The sequence below is a fragment of the Staurois parvus genome, unplaced genomic scaffold (genome assembly GCF_062004578.1).
Source record: "Staurois parvus isolate SC_StPar_1 unplaced genomic scaffold, SC_StPar_1.0 ptg000818l, whole genome shotgun sequence".
In the NCBI taxonomy this organism is placed as follows: domain Eukaryota; kingdom Metazoa; phylum Chordata; class Amphibia; order Anura; family Ranidae; genus Staurois; species Staurois parvus.
The window spans coordinates 11,866,074-11,887,041 of NW_028318614.1; the positions used below are offsets into that span (position 1 = coordinate 11,866,074).

General features: G+C 40.7%; 1 protein-coding gene across 2 annotated transcripts in view; it reads left to right on the forward strand.

Moving 5' to 3' along the window:
* The first annotated feature begins 2,489 nt into the window (after positions 1 to 2,489).
* The window catches only part of IGF2 (insulin like growth factor 2), a 69,831-nt gene continuing 51,352 nt past the window's right edge, over positions 2,490 to 20,968 (forward strand). For both annotated transcript variants that reach the window (XM_089655080.1, XM_089655081.1), the window contains exon 1: positions 2,490 to 2,703. In XM_089655080.1, the coding sequence (XP_089511206.1) occupies positions 2,641 to 2,703 (63 nt within the window). In that variant the 5' untranslated portion in view covers positions 2,490 to 2,640. The remainder of the gene's footprint in view (positions 2,704 to 20,968) is intronic.

Here is a 20,968-nt window from a genome sequence, read left to right on the forward strand (position 1 = left end):
TCTTCATTTCTATCTATCTATCTATCTATCTATCTATCTATCTATCTATCTATCTATCTATCTATCTATCTTATTTCTTTCTTTCCTTCTGTTTGTCTATCTATCCACATTTGTTGTATACTAACACATAAATATACATATTGACCGATCAGTGATTGTGCTGTACTAAGTTTGTGATCTGATTCTCAGGATTTAAGTCTTGCTTATACCATGTCCATTAAATATGTGAAGTGGATGAACATCTTTTGGATTTATTTCTAAAAAGTATATTTAGCACACTGTTCATGTGATATTCCAAAAGTTCTTGAAATATTTCAGAGTGAACTCTATATTTACTATATTTGTCAATGGATCAGTGATAGTGAACCGCAAACCAGAAAGCAACCACCAAGGGTGATCATGTGAGTCCAGGAGAGCGGATGGGAGCATGCGCAGGAGAGACAAGGAAGTTAGCATCATTATACTGGTCAGGCAGAGTGAAATACTAGTGTGGATTCAACTCTAATAAATCACCCTTTATATACAGTGGTGTTATTTGCTAAAACTGGAGAGTGCAAAATCTGGTGCACCTCTGCAGAGAAACCAATCAGCTTCCATGTTTTATTGTTAAAGCTTAAATGAACAAGCTGACGTTAGAAGCTGATTGGCTACTATGCACAGCTGCACCAGATTCTGAGTGCTCCAGTTTTAGTATATCTCCCCCAGTATGTCAGTCTATCTATCTATGAAAAATGAATGCAGCCAAGGAAGATGAGTTATATATATATGACTTCATATACCACAAGCTTAGACCACATCCTGCAACCTTTATCAAGTGTTAACGATCAATGGTAAAAGCTTGTGGCATTAAAAGTAAGCAATAAATGATAAATCAGCATTCCTCTCTGTGTGCTGCGGTCATCATCTATAAACAGAGAGGAAGTCATTTACTTCATTCACTGAATAGAGCACTAAAAGGTATGCTGCAACAACCTGCCTTTCTAGATAGATATATAACAGAAAGACAGATAGAAGTAATAGAAAGAAAGCAAGATTGACATAGATAGATTGTCAAATAATAAAAAGAAAGATATATAGATAAGATAGATAAAGATAGATACAAAGCTATAGATAGATAGCTAGATAGAATATAGGAAAATAAGTAGAAATAGATAGATTATAGAACAAATATGGACACAATTGATATATAGATGATAGATAGATAGATAGATAGATAGATAGATAGATAGATAGATAGATAGACAGACAGATAGATAACATGAAGACAGATAGATAAACAAAATAGACAGAGATAGATATAAAGATAGTCAGATAGAGAGCTATAGATAGAAAGAGTAAGACAGATAGGTAGATAAGCAAACAGATAGAAAGAGTGGGATCAATTGAGAAAGAAAGAAAGAAAGAAAGAAAGAAAGAAAGAAAGGAAGGAAGGAAGGAAAGAGAAAGAAAGAAAGAAAGAAAGAAAGAAAGAAAGAAAGAAAGAAAGAAAGGCAGAGTTAAATGCAAGGAAAGAGAGGGATCGATAGCTAAACAGCTAAAACTACAGATAGATAGATAGATATATATACCGAAAGTAAGAGAAAGATAAATAGAAAGATAGATACAGTAGATAGAGATATAAAGATATATAGATAGATAGATAGATAAATTAGACATAGACAGATATATTTAGAAAGATAAATACACAGAAAGAGAGAAAGAAAGAGAGAGAGAGAGAGAGAGAGAGAGAGAGAGAGAGAGAGAAAAGAAGAAGTAGAGGAAGAAGAATAAAAAGAGGAAGAAGAGAAGAAAAAAGCTGGATAATAGGAGAGAGGGGGGGGGGGAATAAAGGGGAAGAAGAGAAGAATAAAGCTGGACAATAGAGAGAGAGAGAGAGAGAGAGAGAGAGAGAGAGAGAGAGAGAGAGAGAGAGAGAGAGAGAGAGAGAGAGAGAGAGAGAGAGAGAGAGAGAGAGAGAGAGAGAGAGAGAGAGAGAGAGAGAGAGAGAGAGGGGGGGGGAGATCCATACATAGATACTACATTAACCTGCTTTTCTCTGTCTCTCCGAATGTTTATTCGGAAGGATTGAGCACACAATGTAGTATAGGTATTACACAAATACAAATCTGGATTTCTATGAAGAAAGAATTCAGTATTAGTAGTCCCTGGGACACAGTGGGATCCCTGCAATCATGTGCCCTCCAGGATGACCCCCATCACCCCCCGCACGCTGAGGTGACAGTCCCGGTCCCAGGTCTGTGCTGGGCTCCGTCCCCCGTGGATCGGGCTCGGTCCCCCGTCCTCTCCCAGCACAGACCAGTGTCAGGATAAAACTTGTGAATGAAGCGCCAACAATGGCTGTCAGGCGTCGTGTCAGGTTCGCTGTTGATGAAACAACTTTCACTTATTTTTTTTCCTTTTTGGGAGGGGGGAAGGGGGGTGGGATGCAGCAGGACCATGCCCACTGGAAGAGCAGAGGGGGGGTCGGGTGTATAAAAGAAAGGGCAGCCTGCCTTCTCAGCCTGTCTCCATAGGATTGGAGCAGCTAAGAAGAAGCCCGGAGCTCGGGAGAGAGGCCACTTCTATCACCAGCAGTCAGTCCTTCCTTCCATCCATCCATCCATCCATCAGCAGGAACATTGATCCCACATTGATTGGAACATGGAGCAACTAAGATGTCCCAGCAGCTGCAGCAGCCCAGCCCAGCCATGCAGGAGGATACAGGTGAGCCCGGCACTGGAGGAAAGTTCCTCTGTCTGCAAACACATTCATCCCATTATGACAGATGCCCCCCCTCCGTACCAGGAAGTGTCAATCCTGGAATCAGTCTGCCAGCAGAGGATACCCCCCCCCCATCCCACCTATAATAGTGGTGATGTGACGTCACAGCCCAATCTGTCGTCAGAAGTGATTAAAAAATGATACTGATTATAAAGAAATGAGCACATGCATTCCAACACTTTTATTTCTGCATTGTATAAATATATATATACTTGTTAGCATTGGTGATGTGACGTCACCGACAGCCTTGACATATGTGATCAGAAATCATAATACAATAAAAATACTATAGACTGATTAGAGGAAGGTGCACAGGTACTGCAATACTTTTGTTTGTATGGTATGTATATTGCAAGTACTCAGACCTGTTAGCATTGATGATTTGACTTCACCGACACCCTGACCTAGGCTGATGGGGGGGGGGGGGGTCCTGATCAGGAATGTACATAATAAAATATTAAGTATTCTCTATATTGATCATAGACAGAACTGGTCATTCAATGCAAGACTCTTTTATGTAGTTGATATTTTTAAAGTGCACAGCCCTGGTTGACATTGCTGCTGTGACGTCACTGTCAGCATGACATAGGCTGATCAGGGCATCTGTGATGATCAGAAATGATGAAAGGCTAGGAAACAAATGTATACTGATGACTGTACCGTATTCGTAATATGGATAGAAGTTTACATGCCATGGACAGACTTTTTTTATGTAGTTGTTTTTATAGCACGCAGACCTGTTAGCACTGGTGGCGTGACGTCACCGACAGGTAATTATAAATGATGAAGTAATGGACGTGCTGTATGCTGATTACAGAGCTGGTTGCAGAGAGAAGTTTACATGCGATACAACCCTATTTCGGGCAGGATATATTTTTAACGGACAAAAACCTGTTAGCATTGGTGACGTCACTGACAGCTTTCCAGTAGTGACCTGTCACCTGGCTGATCAGGGCTTCCGTGTTTATAAATGAAGAATTATGCATGCAAAGCAAAACCTTTTTTTGTGTAGTTGATCTTTTCAAAGTATAAAGATCTGTTAGCACTGGTACTGTGACGTCACCGACACCCTCACACTGATGTCACCGGATATGGGGTTCTGTGATTATGATGATACAATAAATCGAACACTTTAACTTTTTTTTTGTTTTTTATTGTTATTGCAATGTTTACAGATCTGTTTATGATGACATTAATGCCCATGTGCAAATACATGCCTATATAATGAACTTTGCGTCACATATTGGTTACAATGACGTCATCGCTGCAACTTATACCTATTAGAAGACTCATCTGTGTGTGTTTTGCTCTATTGGGTTACACTATTTAAATATTATTGTCCATGCAATGTAACACTGTAACTTTATTATGTAATTACAATGTATAAACTACACAGAGCAATACACAAATACAGATGCTTGCCTATATAATTTATTTTGCGTCACAGAGCTATGCAGATGATGTCATTCTGTAATTAGAAGAATCATCTGTGTATGTTTTCTTTCCTTGAGTTAACCCTGTCCTGGCTGCCTGTGACACCATTAAGCTCAGCAGTGCTGGATCATGTCCTGGCAGGAACAGTTGTGTTGGGGGGGAGGGGACTTGGAGAAGTCATGGCAGTGGGCTTTGGGGTGATGCTGATTGTGGCTCCTGGTAAATTAGTGCTGCCATTAAATAGGATAGTGATGCTTTGTAGCGCAGGTGCTGCTCTCTGTAGTCTGGGATGGAGGAAAGAGATGAGGAATAGGCAGAAAATAAGACAGATCAGCAGTTAGGAGAGGCTCAGCATCGTTCTACACTTTGTCCACTGGGGGGCGACAGAGCCGCGGGCATTTAATGAAATCTGACTTTTCACTCTGGAGTAAAACTTCTAAAATGGGAATATAGTGAATGTTCAGATGTGTTCAGCAGATTCGGCCTCCAAATACTGAACATATAAATGATGCATTTAAGGAGTTTGTTGCATGCTGCTGCTAAACTGAGATTTTTTTTTTTTTTTTGCAATGAGGTACTATTAGTAATAGATTTCTCACAAGTGCATTGCATAAATTACATTCTTAAAGGGATAACATCAATATGAAGCCACCATTGCTTTAATCACATACGGCTGCGGAGTGATGATGTGCAGCTGGTTATGTAAAGTCTACAGAAATCCTTTTTAGGTGGGGAGGGTTGGTGTGTCTTTCAGGTTTTTACTGCTATCAGTATTGACTGGTGTCACCTGGGACAGGAAGTTGGTGGAAATGTCCCTAACAGCAAAAAACAAAAGACAGCAATAAACATAGTTTTATTCGATGTAGGAAGGATTGGGAATCTGCTTTTTTACTGTTAACTGTGTCCTTGTTTGGAAGATTTCCCCTCACTTTCTGTCTTGATGGCAACCAACTTTTAAGAGCCTGTCCAAGCATCAACTGCAACAAGCTGTTTTTTCAATTGCACCACAAAGCATCTTGTTTCTGCCAGTGTATGTGTGCAATGTGGGAGCACCTGTAGAGTTCAGTGATTCCTATGTGAAGCAGGTGGGGGCGCTCTTGCAGTGATGAGTGCAGACCATTGCAAATGGAGCACACACATTGTACTACACACCCATCAACAGCCCTATCAGAGACACAGAGAGCAATAAAAACATATTAGAAGCTTCCTGCTTTATCTAAAACTTAAAGTGTATCTCCCCCCCCAAAAAAAAACATTTTTTTTTAGCTTTTTTAGAGTGAGGAATGTTAAAGCCCAATTGAACTTTCCGTTTAAATCAACTGAATACATTTTAAATGCATCAAAACAAAAGTTGTGCAAAGTCTTACAGTGTGTTTCTATAGCTTGTGTAGAAAAGCCTGTCCCCTGCCACCATGCTTAAACAAAGGACATTGGAACTCTATGTAAAAGCAATGGTCTCTGCAGAGTTCTGACACATCCTTGCCTTTGCTGAGTCAGAGTTGTCCAATCATACACTTTGTTGGTTTCAGAGCTTCAGGTCAGAACAGGTTGTGTTGGATCTTTGCTTCGACAGTGATCAGGGGTCTCACTCCACAGGTTGCTGGCAGGGTACAGGCTTTTCAACTCAGGCTGGGGCTGCTTTCTAATGAAAGTATACTATAAGACATTGCAAACTTTTCGTTTTGATGTGCGTGGAATATATTGTATTCATTTTTTGTATAAACTGAAATTGAGTGGGCTATTAGTTTTTTATTGCTGTCTTTGTTCCTGCTGGATAGATTCACCCTATTCATGCTTGTGACCACTGTCTCCAGTACAGAAAGTGACGGGAAAGCAAACATTTATTGAGTAGTCATGGGACAGGGGGAAGAGGAAAGCTTTCAATGGGAATGTTTCTTCTGATGACTATTAAGCTAGGTGCACACTTGTGCAGCTCTGCAAGCTACATTTTGCGCAGACATGGTAGCCCATTCATTAGATTGGGCTGCTGTGCCTCCTGAAGACACAGGGAAAAGGTCCCTGCTCCATTTTTGGAAACACTGCACCCATGTCAACCACAAGTGCAGTGCTGTTTCTAGTGCAGGAAGCCTCTCTGCGATTTCCAGTGCTTTGGGGTACCATTGGGATCTCCTGAACTGCAGCACATTTTTCTTTGCGGGTGGTTGCGGCTGCAGGAATAGGTGTGGTCCCGCAGTGGCAGTCACCCGCACATGTGTGAACCTAGCCTAAAGACCCCATTCACAGCTAGCATAGGGTGAGCACATTTTTGTGTGTTTTTTTTGTGCATTTTTCCTGTGTCATACATAGGGCAGCCCATGACTTATGTGCGACAAATCTTCCTAAAGAAGCTCCTGAACCTTTTCAGGTGTATAGCTTCACATGATTTTTGTTACCATGCGTTTTGGCACATTTTCCATGCGTTTCGTAAAATGTTCATCTGCTGACTTTATTCACGGTTCCATTAAGTATTAATGGCACTTCAAGTGCGACACGTGTTTTCTGCGAATTCCAAGAATGCGGTGGAAACATGAGTTTTTGCAAGGCGTTCTTGGAACGTGCAGGTGTGAATGGGGCCTTAGAGTGGATTTCTTTGGGAAAGGAAGTGAAGGAACATCCTCCCAATCAGATATAGATAGGGGAACAAATGACAGGCGCTTTAACCTGTTCTCGACTTTATCCAAAATTTTTAAAAAAGCTTTGGCTGTACATTTTAAAATGAAGTTTAGGCCACAGGTCTACTTTAAAGGACTAATTGACCAAGGGCGCATATGTGACGCACACATTGTATGGCAATATTTTTCAAGGGGCAGGTAGGAAATTGGTGGCACCCCACCTCTTCCCCTGTAAATGAACCGCCGCACTCTCAGTCTGCCTCCCCGAGGCTGTGTGTAACGTGAACTGCAGCTGATCTGAGAGCTTGTGTGTGAGAGAGAGTGGATTGAGGGCCCCTTGGCTAATTCATTTCTAGGAAAACGCTTGTTTTCTCTGCCCTTTGAAGTGCTGCTTTGTATAAGGATTGTGAGCCCTTGTGACGTGTCTGCACAGAGCATGCTTGTTACACTGTGAGTGTCACAGATAAAACATGCACGCAGATTCTGCTAACTGCTGACTCAAGATTCCTAGTAGGGAGCTCTTCCCACACAGACACTAAACACATGGCACAGATCTGTCTACGGGTTATTCCCTGCAGCCGATTAACCCCCGGCCTGCCGGACGCGTTCTAGCAGCAAGTGTAAATGTACAACATCATTTTTTTTTTTCTTTGAGCTTTCTGGGAAATGTTTGGGAATTCAATCCAGAGAGGTCTTTTTTTTCAACCCATCATCTTCTGTTTTGCTTCAGTTTGTAGGTGGTCTTTGAGGGGCTGTGCCTACAGTTTGACTAGGGGAAGAATAATGACATTTGGAGGATGATTAATGGAAAGGGATAAAGGCGTGAGATTGAGCTCCGATGTGTGTATGCAATCTAAATGTTGGGTTTTTTTTTTATTTTTTTAAGTGCAGGATAGACATGCACGCACCTATGGGATGAGCGTGCCTGATTATACAGTCAATCCTAACTAGGTCACATAATGCATGTGATGTCTAGGTATCAGAAACATCTGGACATGCATGAGAGCTTTTTATTTATGTGTATAGCTTCAATGTGTGTATGCAATCTAAATGTTGGGATTTTTTAAATTTTTTTAAGTGCAGGATAGACATGCACGCACCTATGGGATGAGCGTGCCTGATTATACAGTCATTCCTAACCTTGTCACATAATGCATGTGATGTCTAGGTATCAGAAACATCTGGACATGCATGAGAGCTTTTAATTTATGTGTATAACTTCAATGTGTGTATGCAATCTAAATGTTGGGATTTTTTTTATAATTTTTTTAAGTGCAGGATAGACATGCATGCACCTATGGGATGAGCGTGCCTGATTATACAGTCAATCCTAACTAGGTCACATAATGCATGTGATGTCTAGGTATCAGAAACATCTGGACATGCATGAGAACTTTTCATTTATGTGTATCCTACACTTATATGCAGCTTTTTTTTCTTTTTTAAATGCAGCTTTTTTTTAAAGGTTAAAAACCTTTTGTATTTCAATGTTTTTATTATTTTATAAACATTTTAAGAAGACAGGAGCAACAAAACACTCCCACGCCCACGCTGGGGCCATCAATTGCACATAAAAAAATAGAGAAAACAGTGCTCTAACATCAACAGAGCAAAAGGTGCGCTCACGCAGGGGCTATCAATGGCACATAAATGACAAAAACATTGGTATAACACCAACAGTAACTCAAACCAAAGGCAGCTAGTTAAAAACCTTTTATATCAGTTGCATTATAACTGTAATGATTATCACTGGCATCGTAATGATTACTTGCTGGCACCCAGTGATTGCCGAGTATTACCGAATGGAGAGAGAACTGTATGGAAACAAAACAGTTCTCTCCCTTGTCAGCTCCTGCACACTGCTTTGTATGGCTCTGCATAGCCATAGGGGTGAATGGTAAATCATCCAGAGGGCAAGTAATTAAAACAATATTTAAAAATCATTAAGCTAAATGTCTTAGTGCTCGAATTTGAAATTAAGGATGTTTGCCTTTGTAAGAGCTACTGTAGTTTAAAACTCTGTTACATTCCTGTACCATTGAGGCAGCAAGTGTTACATACATTTCTAGTTAAGAAATGCAACTTGTGGTGGATAGCTTGTGTGTTTAAAGGGCTAAGTGCTCTGTTAACTTTCTTTATTGACAATCACTCTCAATCCACTGGTAGTTAGACTGTTGACCAAGAGCAGAAAAATCTTTAATGGGTTCGGCTGACTGTGTAATGCATTACTTTCTAGTTGTAGCAGTGGATCTGAGAGTGTACAAGCCACACTTTTTTACAGCATGCTGTCAGGAAACAGTCTTTTCCACCAAGGTTGTGGCTGTTTTCTTTTAAAAAAATGAACCGTGGGACCTTTGCATACATTTTTTGATGCACCTGGAATGTATTTAGATGATTTTAACTGAAATTCAAGTTGGGTTTTAAGCCTAGTAGTTCAATCAGGGCTGGATTTAGTATTGCATACAGCATAGCGTTTAGCATGGTATAGCGTTTTTCAGCTCAAACGTACATGAACCCTAGGCCCAAAAGGAAGCAGAGGCAAAGAGGCAGCTTTATCCCTTTTATCCTTAGGGTTTATGGACACACATTTTCCGCCATCATCATTAGAAATACTGGCATCTATTAAAGATTTTTTTGCCCACTCACAATACTCTAAACTGAGTAAGGAGCAATAACACAAGAAAACGTTCTGTGCAAAAGAAGTGAGCCTACAAAGTAGGGATTCCTTTGGGCACCAAAGCTTGTGTACCTACCGGCTTCACTGATAAAAATTCATCCCTAGGTTCAGTACAGTTGGAGGCTCAGTGAAGTGTACATCTGAGCTATGCTATAACAAAGTTTGCAGTCCTAAAATATATCTAAACCATATAACACAAATGTAATGTCTTGTAGCTTAACAGTCTTTAGAACAAGATGAATGCATAAGTTTTCTTTTTTAGGCTTTTTTAATTTTCACCTGAGGATCCTGTCCTAGAGTGACAACTCTCACCTGTAGCACAGTAACCATGTAGCAGCGTTGTCAACTCAAGACAGGACTGTAGAGCACCAGTCAAACCACTCAGAGGTTGGAGGTGATATGCAGTCCACAAAAAAATCATTATTAGGGTTTACAAACATTGTAAGTCATATTGGCGATGCTATCCTCATTAGTTTATTTTACAATGGATTTTATTATAGACAACATAACAACAAAGAAACAGTCAAAGGCAAAATCACTGACACAAAAGAATAAAGTATACAATCTTCTGATGAAGGACATGACAAATGCACTGAAGTATTGACAAAGAGAGAAACTGAGTACATAAACACAATACATAAAAGGGTGGAAAGAAACATGATAAATTGCGTTAATAGCAAACAAGTAATGACCAATGGGCTAGTAGGCGAGGGCCAAAGATAATCACAAAAATCGCATACAGAGGGTAGAAAAAGCTGGGCACTGAGCCGCACTGGACGCACATCGGTACTCCACACTAAGGACTCTAAAGAAAGTCCGACAGGTATATAAAACATTGCAGGTACAATTTGCTAGGAGTATTACAATCAGCGCAAATAACATGAAGACTAACAAAAACAAAGGAGAGAAAAAGAAAGATGAAAAAAAAAAGAAAAGAAGGGAGAAACAAGGATAGTTAAGACAAAGAAAGGGCTCCAATGGATATCGCCAGGAGAATCTTATATCGACAGAAGGGTCTGGTCAAATCTAGATGGGTGGGCCACGTCAATCCAAGGGCGCCAAATCTGCAAAAACCTTGGGTGGGTGTCTAACAGCATGGCTCATAGCAAGCATTAGCTTCTCATTAACCATTATAAAATTCATCAGGTTCTTAACGGCCTCAAAGCTAAGAAGAGGAGTCTTCCAAGCTTTCGAGATTGTCAATTCTTCATTTTTTTCAATGCTTTGTCAAACAAGGGAAAATATAAACCAAGGTTCACAGAGGCCTTAGATGTCCATCTGCATTAGAAACTCATCCACACTTACCTTTTAACATAATCTTAAATAACCTGTTGTGCCCAGTACTGTTTTATAGTACCATTCTGTGATTCTCCCTGCTGTTGTTAAAGGTTCAATGACACAGAATAGCTTTCCTAAACTCTGCGCCAGCCAAGCAAGTCTGGAGTGACTCCAGTACCTGTATCCACCACGGTCCTGACAGTACTAGCTGCATTGCTCTGTAAGCATCTGCTTAGCACTAGGCTCAAAATAACACACAGCTTAGAATTTACAACATGCACTTGGATGTGTTTGCAGAACACTACGAGCAAAGTAATTTCACTTTTCTGGGTTATTATCTTGGCATCTGAGTTGTAATGTTATGTATAGTGTATGCATAGTTACTAGCTTACACATACTTCTAGGTTGAAATACAATACTCAGGCCAGTTATGTTCACTTTACCACCTCCAGCGCTGTGTATCCAATGGAATGTGTAGGAATGCAGATTCACAAAGGTCCCCAAGACAGAATAACAGTCCTGTCTGCTTAGACTCGGCCAGCTGTAGTGGTGCAAATAGTTTTCTTATTGACACATTGTACATTTGATAGCACTGGCACTGTGGTGACATAGGGCATTTTGTGCCTAACTGATGTCAATAATTTATAAAGCAGTGAAAAGTGGTATTCTTTAACCTCCTCGGCGGTATGATTCTTTCCGATTTTTTGTGCTGAAAGCGGTACCATTTTTTTGCATGGAAATATGAAGTTTTTTATTGTAGGCTATAATTTTTAGGAATAACTCACTGAAATCTGTCCGAACAAGAGTCTAGTAAACATTCCGGATATGATAAAATTTGAAACACGAAACCATAAATTATAATTTAATAAATAATCATAAAAAATAATAATATAATAATAAATTTAATTCAATAATATAATCAAACCGAAAACACTGAAATTTGAAATACAGAGGCAAATTCGCACATCGCTGAGCAAAGTCGCAAAATCGTTTTCAGTGTCTGATGACGAATTTCCCCATGAATCATTATCACTCAATTCTGCAAGTGGTTCTGATTTACTATCGCTGTTCTAAAACCGCTTTTGACGTAAAGGGACGCTTTTTGGACGCCATGGACTTTTCTAAGTTTCCAGGCAGAAAGAACATTCAAAATGCAGGCAGGGCACAGGACAAAGCAGTAGGGACAAAATATATGTGAAATGCATTGAAACAGCAATGACAGCAAAAATTACATTTTTTAAAAATTTCAAATTACGCGCCGGTTCCGGCGCCCGTATGTCCCGACGTCACAGGGACCGGAACACAGAAGCCGGATGCCGGCATCAGCCGGAGAAGATGGCCGGGGATGCTGCAGGGGACACATCGCGGGAGCGAAGGACAAGGTAAGTGCTGCAGGGACCCCCTGAGCAACGCCGCATGGTAAGCCCGAGTGTAGCTCGGGGTTACCGCTCTTTGTATAGAAATTTTACCCCGAGCTACACTCGGGAATACCACTAAGAAGGTTAAGAGGGTTTAATGCTAGTCTTTATCTATGAATTAAAGTATATCTAGAACAGCCTTTCTCAACCAAGGTGCCCAGGCACCCTGGGCTGCCTTGAGGTTTCCTCAGGTGTGCCTTGAGGTTTCTTCAGGAGTGCCTTGGCAAAATGCCTAAAAATTGCCCAAAACTTGTATACAAGCCTGCAAGTGGAACAACACTGCTTTTAGTTACACAAAGCCACAGGTTTTCATTGTGCACCATTATGACCTTCTAGCCGCCGGCATCCTGACAGCCAATGACATCATGAGATGATAAGGAGAAGGTCAGCTGCCTGCACAGCATCCTAGTTTGACCCTCCCTTGCCCTTATCAGGGGTGGGGTCACATTAGCACAGTGATAGATAGAAGAGAAACCCTGGAATACTAGTCAGTACCAGTGTGCAAAAGTGTACTTGCTTTGGAAGAATAAATCACCTCTAATATTGGGTGTCCTACATGTGTGGATGTTGCTGTGTTATATAAAACTATTAGAATAGTTTTTCACATTTTTTTAAAGGGTGCCTTGAATGAAAAAAGGTTGAGAAACACTGATCTAGAACAGGGGTCTCCAGCTATAGCCCTCCAGCTGTTGAAGTACCGCAAGTCCCATTGTGCCTCTGCCTCTGGGAGTCTTTCCTGTGGCTGTCAGAGTCTTGCAAGGCCTCATGGGACTTGCAGTTCCACAAAACCTGTTTGGAGACCCCTGATCTAGAATATTTATAGTATCTGGAAAAAGACACCCTTGCTTTCATCACATAAGGTTGTGGCTGAGTGTTGGCTTCTTAAAATAGAAGTCTAGTCAGTGATTTTTTTTTTTTTTAGTTTTGGATAGAGTAGAGTAGGATTAGAAGCTCTTATGGATTTTTTTTTTTGCAGTCTGTGTCACAGCTGGGAAGATTAATTCTTTTTAATTGCTACAGTGACAATTGTCACGGTGACAAAAAGTTATGGGAATCTCAAAATGTTTGGGTTGTCATTGAGACAGGAATTGAAGAGAAGATTTCCAATCTTACCCTCTTAGACACCTGTTCCCCTGATAGCTAAGAGGTGACAATTCTACTCAATGGGACAGCAAAAACAATGATCAAGGTTTTACCAATTTCCCAATCTATTCAAAACTAAAAAAATGTTTTGACAACAGACACACCTTAAGGACTTGTTCATGCTAGTGGTTGAACAGTGCTTTTACTGCCCTCAACCGCTACCCGCTTTAGCTGCAGAGGGGCCAGGGTTATACACATGCCATGGCTGCAATGCTTTTCTTCATGTCCTCAGCAGGAATTATACCCCCTGTGGCTTATGGCACTATGCCCACTGAATGCAATTCATTCAAGTGAATTGGGCTGCTCTGCAAGCGCCTCACAACCTCTGCAAGCACCTCTTGACCGCATGCAATGCACATGGTTGTGGCTTACTAGTGTGGGGATCCAGGGGCTAAAGGACCTGGATCACTCTTCCTAGAGCAAAGTTAGTGTGAAGGAGATCTAAATATGTATCAGGCACTAATATAGTGGTCAGAGTATTCTTTGGTTATTGTATTTGTGGCCTGTGGTAAAGTTATGAGGTATAATGTATGGCCCTGTTGAAGCTGTTGGCTGTCTTGGGGAGATAGGGTTGCACCTTACATCTCCTGTGATAGTTCAAAAGTTACTAATGGAACACATTTTAAACCAACACTTTAAATTGGTACTGCAAACTATATACAACCCATTAAAGTGTGTATAAATAGCTAAAAGTCTTTTTTTTAGTTTTTGATAGAGTAAGGAAGGATTGTTTTGCTGTCTGTGTACCACTTGAGAAATTTCCCGTCAATTCCTGCCTCAAAGGTGCAACGGGAAATTAGAGTAAAGCTCCTCAAGTGAGGGGAATTTCCATCTTAGGCTTCATGTACAGGAGCAGCTCCTAAACTCAAATTTAGGAGCTTTTGGCATTTTTTTGACAAAGTCAACTCCATAAAAGCCAATGTGTCCATGTACACATAGGCTTTTAGCAGAGTTTAGTAGCTGCCACGTTTAGGTGAGGTTAAACCTCCCTCTCCTGAATGTAGAAGAATCATGTTCAGTATAGGAACGTTTTAACAGCCAACTTGGCATTGCGTTTTTCTGCGGCCTTTAGTCAGGGTAGGCTCATGTACATGAAGCCTTGGACAGTTGTCCCCATCAGAAGATTTGTCTCTACCTCTTGCTTTGGGGACAACTCAAGCATTTTAGATTTGTCCTCACTTTCTTTCTTATTATATATATTTTTTAATTTCAGGTACTTATATAGCGCCACCAATTTACGCAGCTCTTTACATATATACATTGTACATTCACATCAGTCCCTAACCCTCAAGTGGCATACCATCTAAGGTCCCTAACTTACATTCATACATACACATACTAGGGCCAATTTAGACAGGACCCAATTCACCTACCAGCATGTCTTTGGAGTGTGGAAGGAAACCGGAGTACCTAGAGGAAACCCACGCAGGCACAGGGAGAACATGCAAACTCCAGGCAGGTGGTGCCATGGCTGGGATTCGAACCAACAACCCTAGTACTGCCAGGCAGAAGTGCTAACCATTTTGGAGATAGGGGTGAATCTTTCTCCTTGGGGATACAGACAGCAATTAAAACTAGACAGAGGGTCTAACCCTAGCCCACTCCTTGTAAACATAAAAGGTTTTGCTAAGAGGTTCAGTATTAAGCTCAAAACAGTTTGCCCGCCAGCAAATTTCAGTTGTCGTAAGGTCAGATAAAGACAGTAAATTAATGCCATTACTTCAACATAGACAAGCTGCAGGGTCAGTTTACCATATGATACGGCTTTTCTGGCTGGCAAAATGTATTTATCTATTACAGGGAGTTATATAGCTTCAATCATTTACACAGTGCTTTATATATTGTGCTTTACATCGGTCCCTGCCCTCAAGGAGCTTACAATTTAAGGTCTCCATTTCATATGCATACTTACACAGGCAAAATAGCCGACTAATATATCTTTGAAGTGTGGGAGGAAACTAATATACAGAGAGTAACCCCACACAAGCACAGGGAGAACATGCAAACTCCATGCAGGCAGTGTCCTGGTTGGGATTCCAACCAAGCACCCTAACTCTGCACAATAAGATATGGTTTGGTGTTGGGATTAGAATCTACTTTTGCATATATTACAACACTTGAACCGGTCTATGTTTCTTGATGGATTATAGACAAACAAAACATGTCTTCTTTCTTTATTGGTCTTGAATACTGTTCTGAGAGTAAAGGATGCACCGTTAGTAAATCATCCCCATAATGTATACATTTGGTAATTTTATAACTCTAAATCAGGCTTGTCAAAGACTTTTATTGTTTTGTGCCCCTAGCTTTCCAGAGACCTCACAGGGATATTAAATTATTACATCATATGTTTAATGAGATCCGGCAGTGGAAGTGTATTTATAACATAAATGAAAATTCTTCCAAGAAAGACTTGGATAACTCTCACCTTGACTTACAGTTTAAATAACATAATGCAAGTCAGTGCCAGCTATAAGTTAGAATGAAACATGGACACTATATAAACTGAGCCATACCATTCAGTGATTTTTTTGTGGATTAAAGGATAAGTTCGCCTTTACAAAAAAAAATAATACATGCACATTTCTTTACAGGTAAAAAAGTGCAATCAATTTATTGATTTTTTTTAGGAGCTTGTAAAGCATTGCACCCGTGATCAGCAGATCGCAGGTGAAATCTTAGGCTCCTGCAGACTGTCAGTGTATCGGCCTGCTTGTACTTCATTTGGGCAGGCAGTTACACACTGACAGGAAGACTCAGTGAATTACCTAGAGTGCTCACTAGCACCTTGGTAGTTCATTGAGAACTACAAGCCATCAGCTGCAAAGGCTGTCAGTACTTTTAGTTCATTCATTCACAGATCTCTGTGATGGAATGATGGAAATGTATGGGCAGAGCCACCCAATGCCGTGTTATTTTCAAATTGTGACAGCAGGTGTAAGGAGAAGATCCCAGGCGCGCTGTCACAATGAGGAGGGAGATCAACGAGAGGCTGCAGGATTAGAAACATGTTATATGTTCCACCCTAAAAATGGGTGGCACATGTTCCCAAAGATGAACTTATCCTTTAAATTGTTGTTGGAGAAAATATAAAAATGTATAAGATCCAACAGTGAAATACCCTACAAATACAAAGCTATTATTTATTACGAGGCAGTTGACCAATGTGGCATTAGTTCTTTCTGTACTTACTTAAGCTAAGCTTTCTTGCAGCATCTCTATGGCTTAGAGAAGTTGGGAGTCCACTTCCCAGAATGTCCTGTGGCCAGGGGCGGACTGACCATTTGGAAACTCAGGCACTGCCCGAGGGCCCAGGGTCAGTAGGGGGCCCCATGAGATGCCCCTGGTACCTTTTCATAGGCTTTTTTGAGTTTGGGCAAGGACACAGGGGCCCCATGATCCCCTATTGCCCGGGGGCTTCATGAGTTGTTAGTCCACCCCTGGTCCTGTAGTATCATATTGCAAAGCATCATGAAGGAAAATTACTGAAAATTGTATCCTGACCAGTAACAAGACCAACCCAATCTTGTTAGATGTAATAGCGTCTAAAACCTTAATCCTGAACGATCTTTATAGTGATCACAGGTTTTCTGGCATGTTGTAAACTTAATGTAAATCACCTCCTGGGGCTGAATTATCCACACTTGGGCAGGATGTCCTGCTCTTCTGGGTTCATATTGCAGACTGCTTTACGTTTTTTTGTGTGGCTGGGCCTTCAGCTGGCAAGCAGAACATGTTACAAGATTGAGAACTTGGTTTGTGTAGATATCCACAGAGAGCTGTAATGGATATATGTCACAGAAGGTGAAATTCATTGAGTAATTACAGGCAGTTCTGTGTCTTCAAGAACAGCACATACCACCTTTTAAATGGAGTTGGCTAGCCTGTTCTGTTCCGGCAGGAGAACCTCAGAGGGATTAGCCTAGTAACACATTAGGCACACATTATATCAGAGATAGCACATAGCCGTTTACATTCCAGTAAAGACTTATAAAGCACATTATTATTTTGTCTCTATTACGGTTTGTGCTATCTGGTATATAATTTTTCTTTAGCAAAGCTGTCATTTTCTAGCCAAGCTGTTTAATGTTATTTCTTATGAGAATACATTTAAGTAAGAACATAGACAGGTTGGGGTTTATTTACTAAAGCTGGAGAGTCCAAAATCAGACTCCCTTCTGCATAGAAACCAATCAGCTTCCAGGTTTCATTGCCAAAGCTTCATTGAACAAGCTGAGGTTAGAAGCTGATTGGTTTCTATGCAGAAGGGAGTCTGATTTTGGACTCTCCAGCTTTAGTAAATAAACCCCGTTGTGTCCAACCTATGGCCCATCAGCCGCACACAGCCTTCTGGAGCGAATTGTGAAGCCTTCAGACCTTAGCAGCCTTCATAGGGGTTTTTTCAGACCTGATAACAATATGCTATTCTTTTGCTTTGCTCTTTTTCTTATTTTTGTTGTTTGAGCTTTTATAATGGATCCTGATGTTGGAAATATCAAATGCAGTGACAGCGATTTTTAAGGCTGATGTAGGGATACAAATGTGGCAGCATTGTCCTATAAGGGGCTATAATGACAATCATCTTTAGTAGTCTCACATAACATGTCCCTAGTTTCTGTCCTTCTCTTGAAGCATTTTGCTAATCTCTAACCACACTGAATCATATCTGCAGTCTCTGACTATCTTCTCTTTCATGTCAGCAGACTATGATTATCTTGTGTAATAGGTTTTCTGTGTGGCAATCTTTTGTAGCGTTACATACAGCAAATATTAAGTGTGGCTCTTTGGTGATGTCAGGGCTGCAATTGAGGCCTCCTATAACTAGAAAGTTGGCCAACACTGATCAGCTGCTCTGCAACTGCCAGCACCAGCATACCTTGTTCCGATGAATTCAACGCCACTCAGACTGCCATGGGCTGCCCGGGTCTTCAACAAAGTATCCCTTATAAGCAATCTTTATAACCCTTATACATTGCAATTTTGAATTGGCCTTCTTGAGAACCGAGTGGGTTAATATTTAGTGAGCAATTCTTAAATGAATAATTCCAGATTGGTTTTACTTGTGTGTTACTTCAGAAGGTACAGTGCGTCCTTTTGCTTTTAGGGGGAACGTACAGAGAAACATCAAGCACGTTAGTGGAGAATGAAAGGGGAGACAGACCGTAAATGCACGTTTGGAAACAAAACACCCCTTCATCATATTAGTGTCCCTATGGACAGAATATTGAGGCAAAACAAGTGAAAGCAGCCAGAATAGAGAGCTAAGTGGTGGCATCTGGCCAGCTGTAAAAGTCTGTTGTTTGCTTGTTTCATTCTGTTTTTCTTCCTCTTTCTCTCCCAGTTGCCTTCTCTCTGTGGTGATTGTTTGGAGAAGGAGAGAGAGAGAGAGAGCAGAGTTGGAAAGGCTTCTGCATTGTTGAGCAACAGGGAATAGGGGGCATGTGAGGGAACTTTTAACATGCAGGAGTAGTATTGAGTGAGCAGATGTTGCTGATTCCCTCTAGTCCATTGCTCTACACCTTTAAAATACCCAATTAATTGTGTATTTGAAACAAAACGCAGATGCGATGATTTGATCCAGAGAAAGTTTCGGGTTGTAGAGCCAGGGCTGCTAAGATGTAGAATCAGAAAAAACGAAGATGATGTGCATTGACTTGTCAGCTAGAAGCAGCCAGGATTAGCTGTAGGTAATGGGGAGAGATCATTTTATTTTCCACCTTAAAGGAGCATTGAGCCTAAAACTGACCACCCATGCTACAATCTGGTTGTACAAACTACTTCAGATCTGCCATTAACTATGTAGTGCAGGGGCCTGCCTGCTTGATACAAACAGAACAGATTGGTAAAATAAGCCTTCATTTCTTATAGATGTTGATAAATTTAAGAATTTGTATACAAATTTTAGAATTACATTGTAACGAGTGTGGCCAGATTAAAACAAAGTTAATGGTAGCCTGCAGTTTTCATTTACAGAATGACCGCGTAGAAAATCAGGTGTTCCTTGAAAAGAACAGCTGCTACTACTTTTTATGTCTGTTCTAAATAGCTCTATTTTACTTATTACTCCATTAAAGGTGCACTGCAAAACTGAAAATGAAGCCTTTCTTGATCTTTTTACTCCAGAAGAACCCTTGAAATAATTTTCAAGTCTCAGGGAACTCCTGCTAAACCTATTATATCCAAATTTCATGGTATAATAACATGGCCAACATGTTGGAGAAAGAAGTTTCCCCCTTACATTGATGGCCAGTGGAAAATGTCCCCTTTATGTTGGTCAGTTGGTCAATGCTCACTTGTCAATGAACCTCTAGCAACCTCTGAATGGTACCCTATGGTTCTATGGAACAGTCAGTGTAGACAGGAGATCAATCCACCAATACTCACTTGTCAATGAACCTCTAGCAACATTTAAAAGGTACTCTAGCGTTCTATGGAACCCTGGTTGAGAAAGGATTCTTTAAACTCATGCAGGAAATCCAGCATACTTATCTCCAGTTTTTACTCAGACATTTTATTTATTTATTTCAGGTACTTATAGCACCATCAATTTACACAGCACTTTACATATATATATTGTACATTCCCATCAGTCCCTAACCCTCAAGGAGCATACAAACTAAGATCCCTAACTTACATTCATACACATACAAGGGCCAATTTAGACAGGAGCCAATTAACCTACCAGCATGTCTTTGGAGTGTGGGAGGAAACCAGAGCACCCAGAGGAAACCCACACAGGGAGAACATGCAAACTCCAGGCAGGAGGTGCCGTGGCTGGGATTTGAACCAACGACCCTAGCACTGCCAGGTGGAGGTGCTAACCATTTAGCCACTGTGCTGCCCAGACATAACTGTTGTGCACCAGCCAATATCAGTCCTTTTTCTTGTTCAATCTATGGAGCTCTTTTTCTTGTTTTTAATATAGGTATGGAATGAAGAGGTCTTAAAAATCATATTAGAGCCTGTTTTTAAAGTATAATCAGATTGTTAATGCACTGAGCAGGGACTGAAAATGCTCCACAGCATAGATTCAAGAAGCAGCTACACACACACACACGCGCATGCACACACGCTCACATACATAAGACGGTCTCTGAAATCTGGCTGAAATTGCTTTATAATGTTGATACAACCTATTTTACATAAACAAGTTTAAATGTAGATGTGCGAAGATCCCTTCAATATACTGTAAGGGAATATGCTCAACTGATAGTGGAAGCAGTAAGCACTGCATGAGACAGGGACACCCAGGAACAGTCCATAAAACAAGCACAGGATCAAGGCAAGAGAGCTTGTACAGCAAGTTCACAGCATCAAACAAAACACCTGCTCATCTGAACCACTAACTAAACTTAGATCAGTTCTTGACTAACACAGTGCACCCTAATGGGTTCCCCAACACAAGCAGACAGTACTTTTTTTTAGTTTTTGGTCAGCACTCAGACTTTTTTCCAAACTACATGGTCCTTCAGCAGGGAGATTAAGATACAGAGCCCAGAGCATCAATATAATCTAGCATATATAACAGCCTGCGGACAGTTGAGACTAATCATAAGGACTGGCTACCAGATAAGATGTGGACCTATGATTAAAGACTTTATACCACTAAAAGCTCTACAAAACCTCTGAGCTCTAGGACTCAGCCC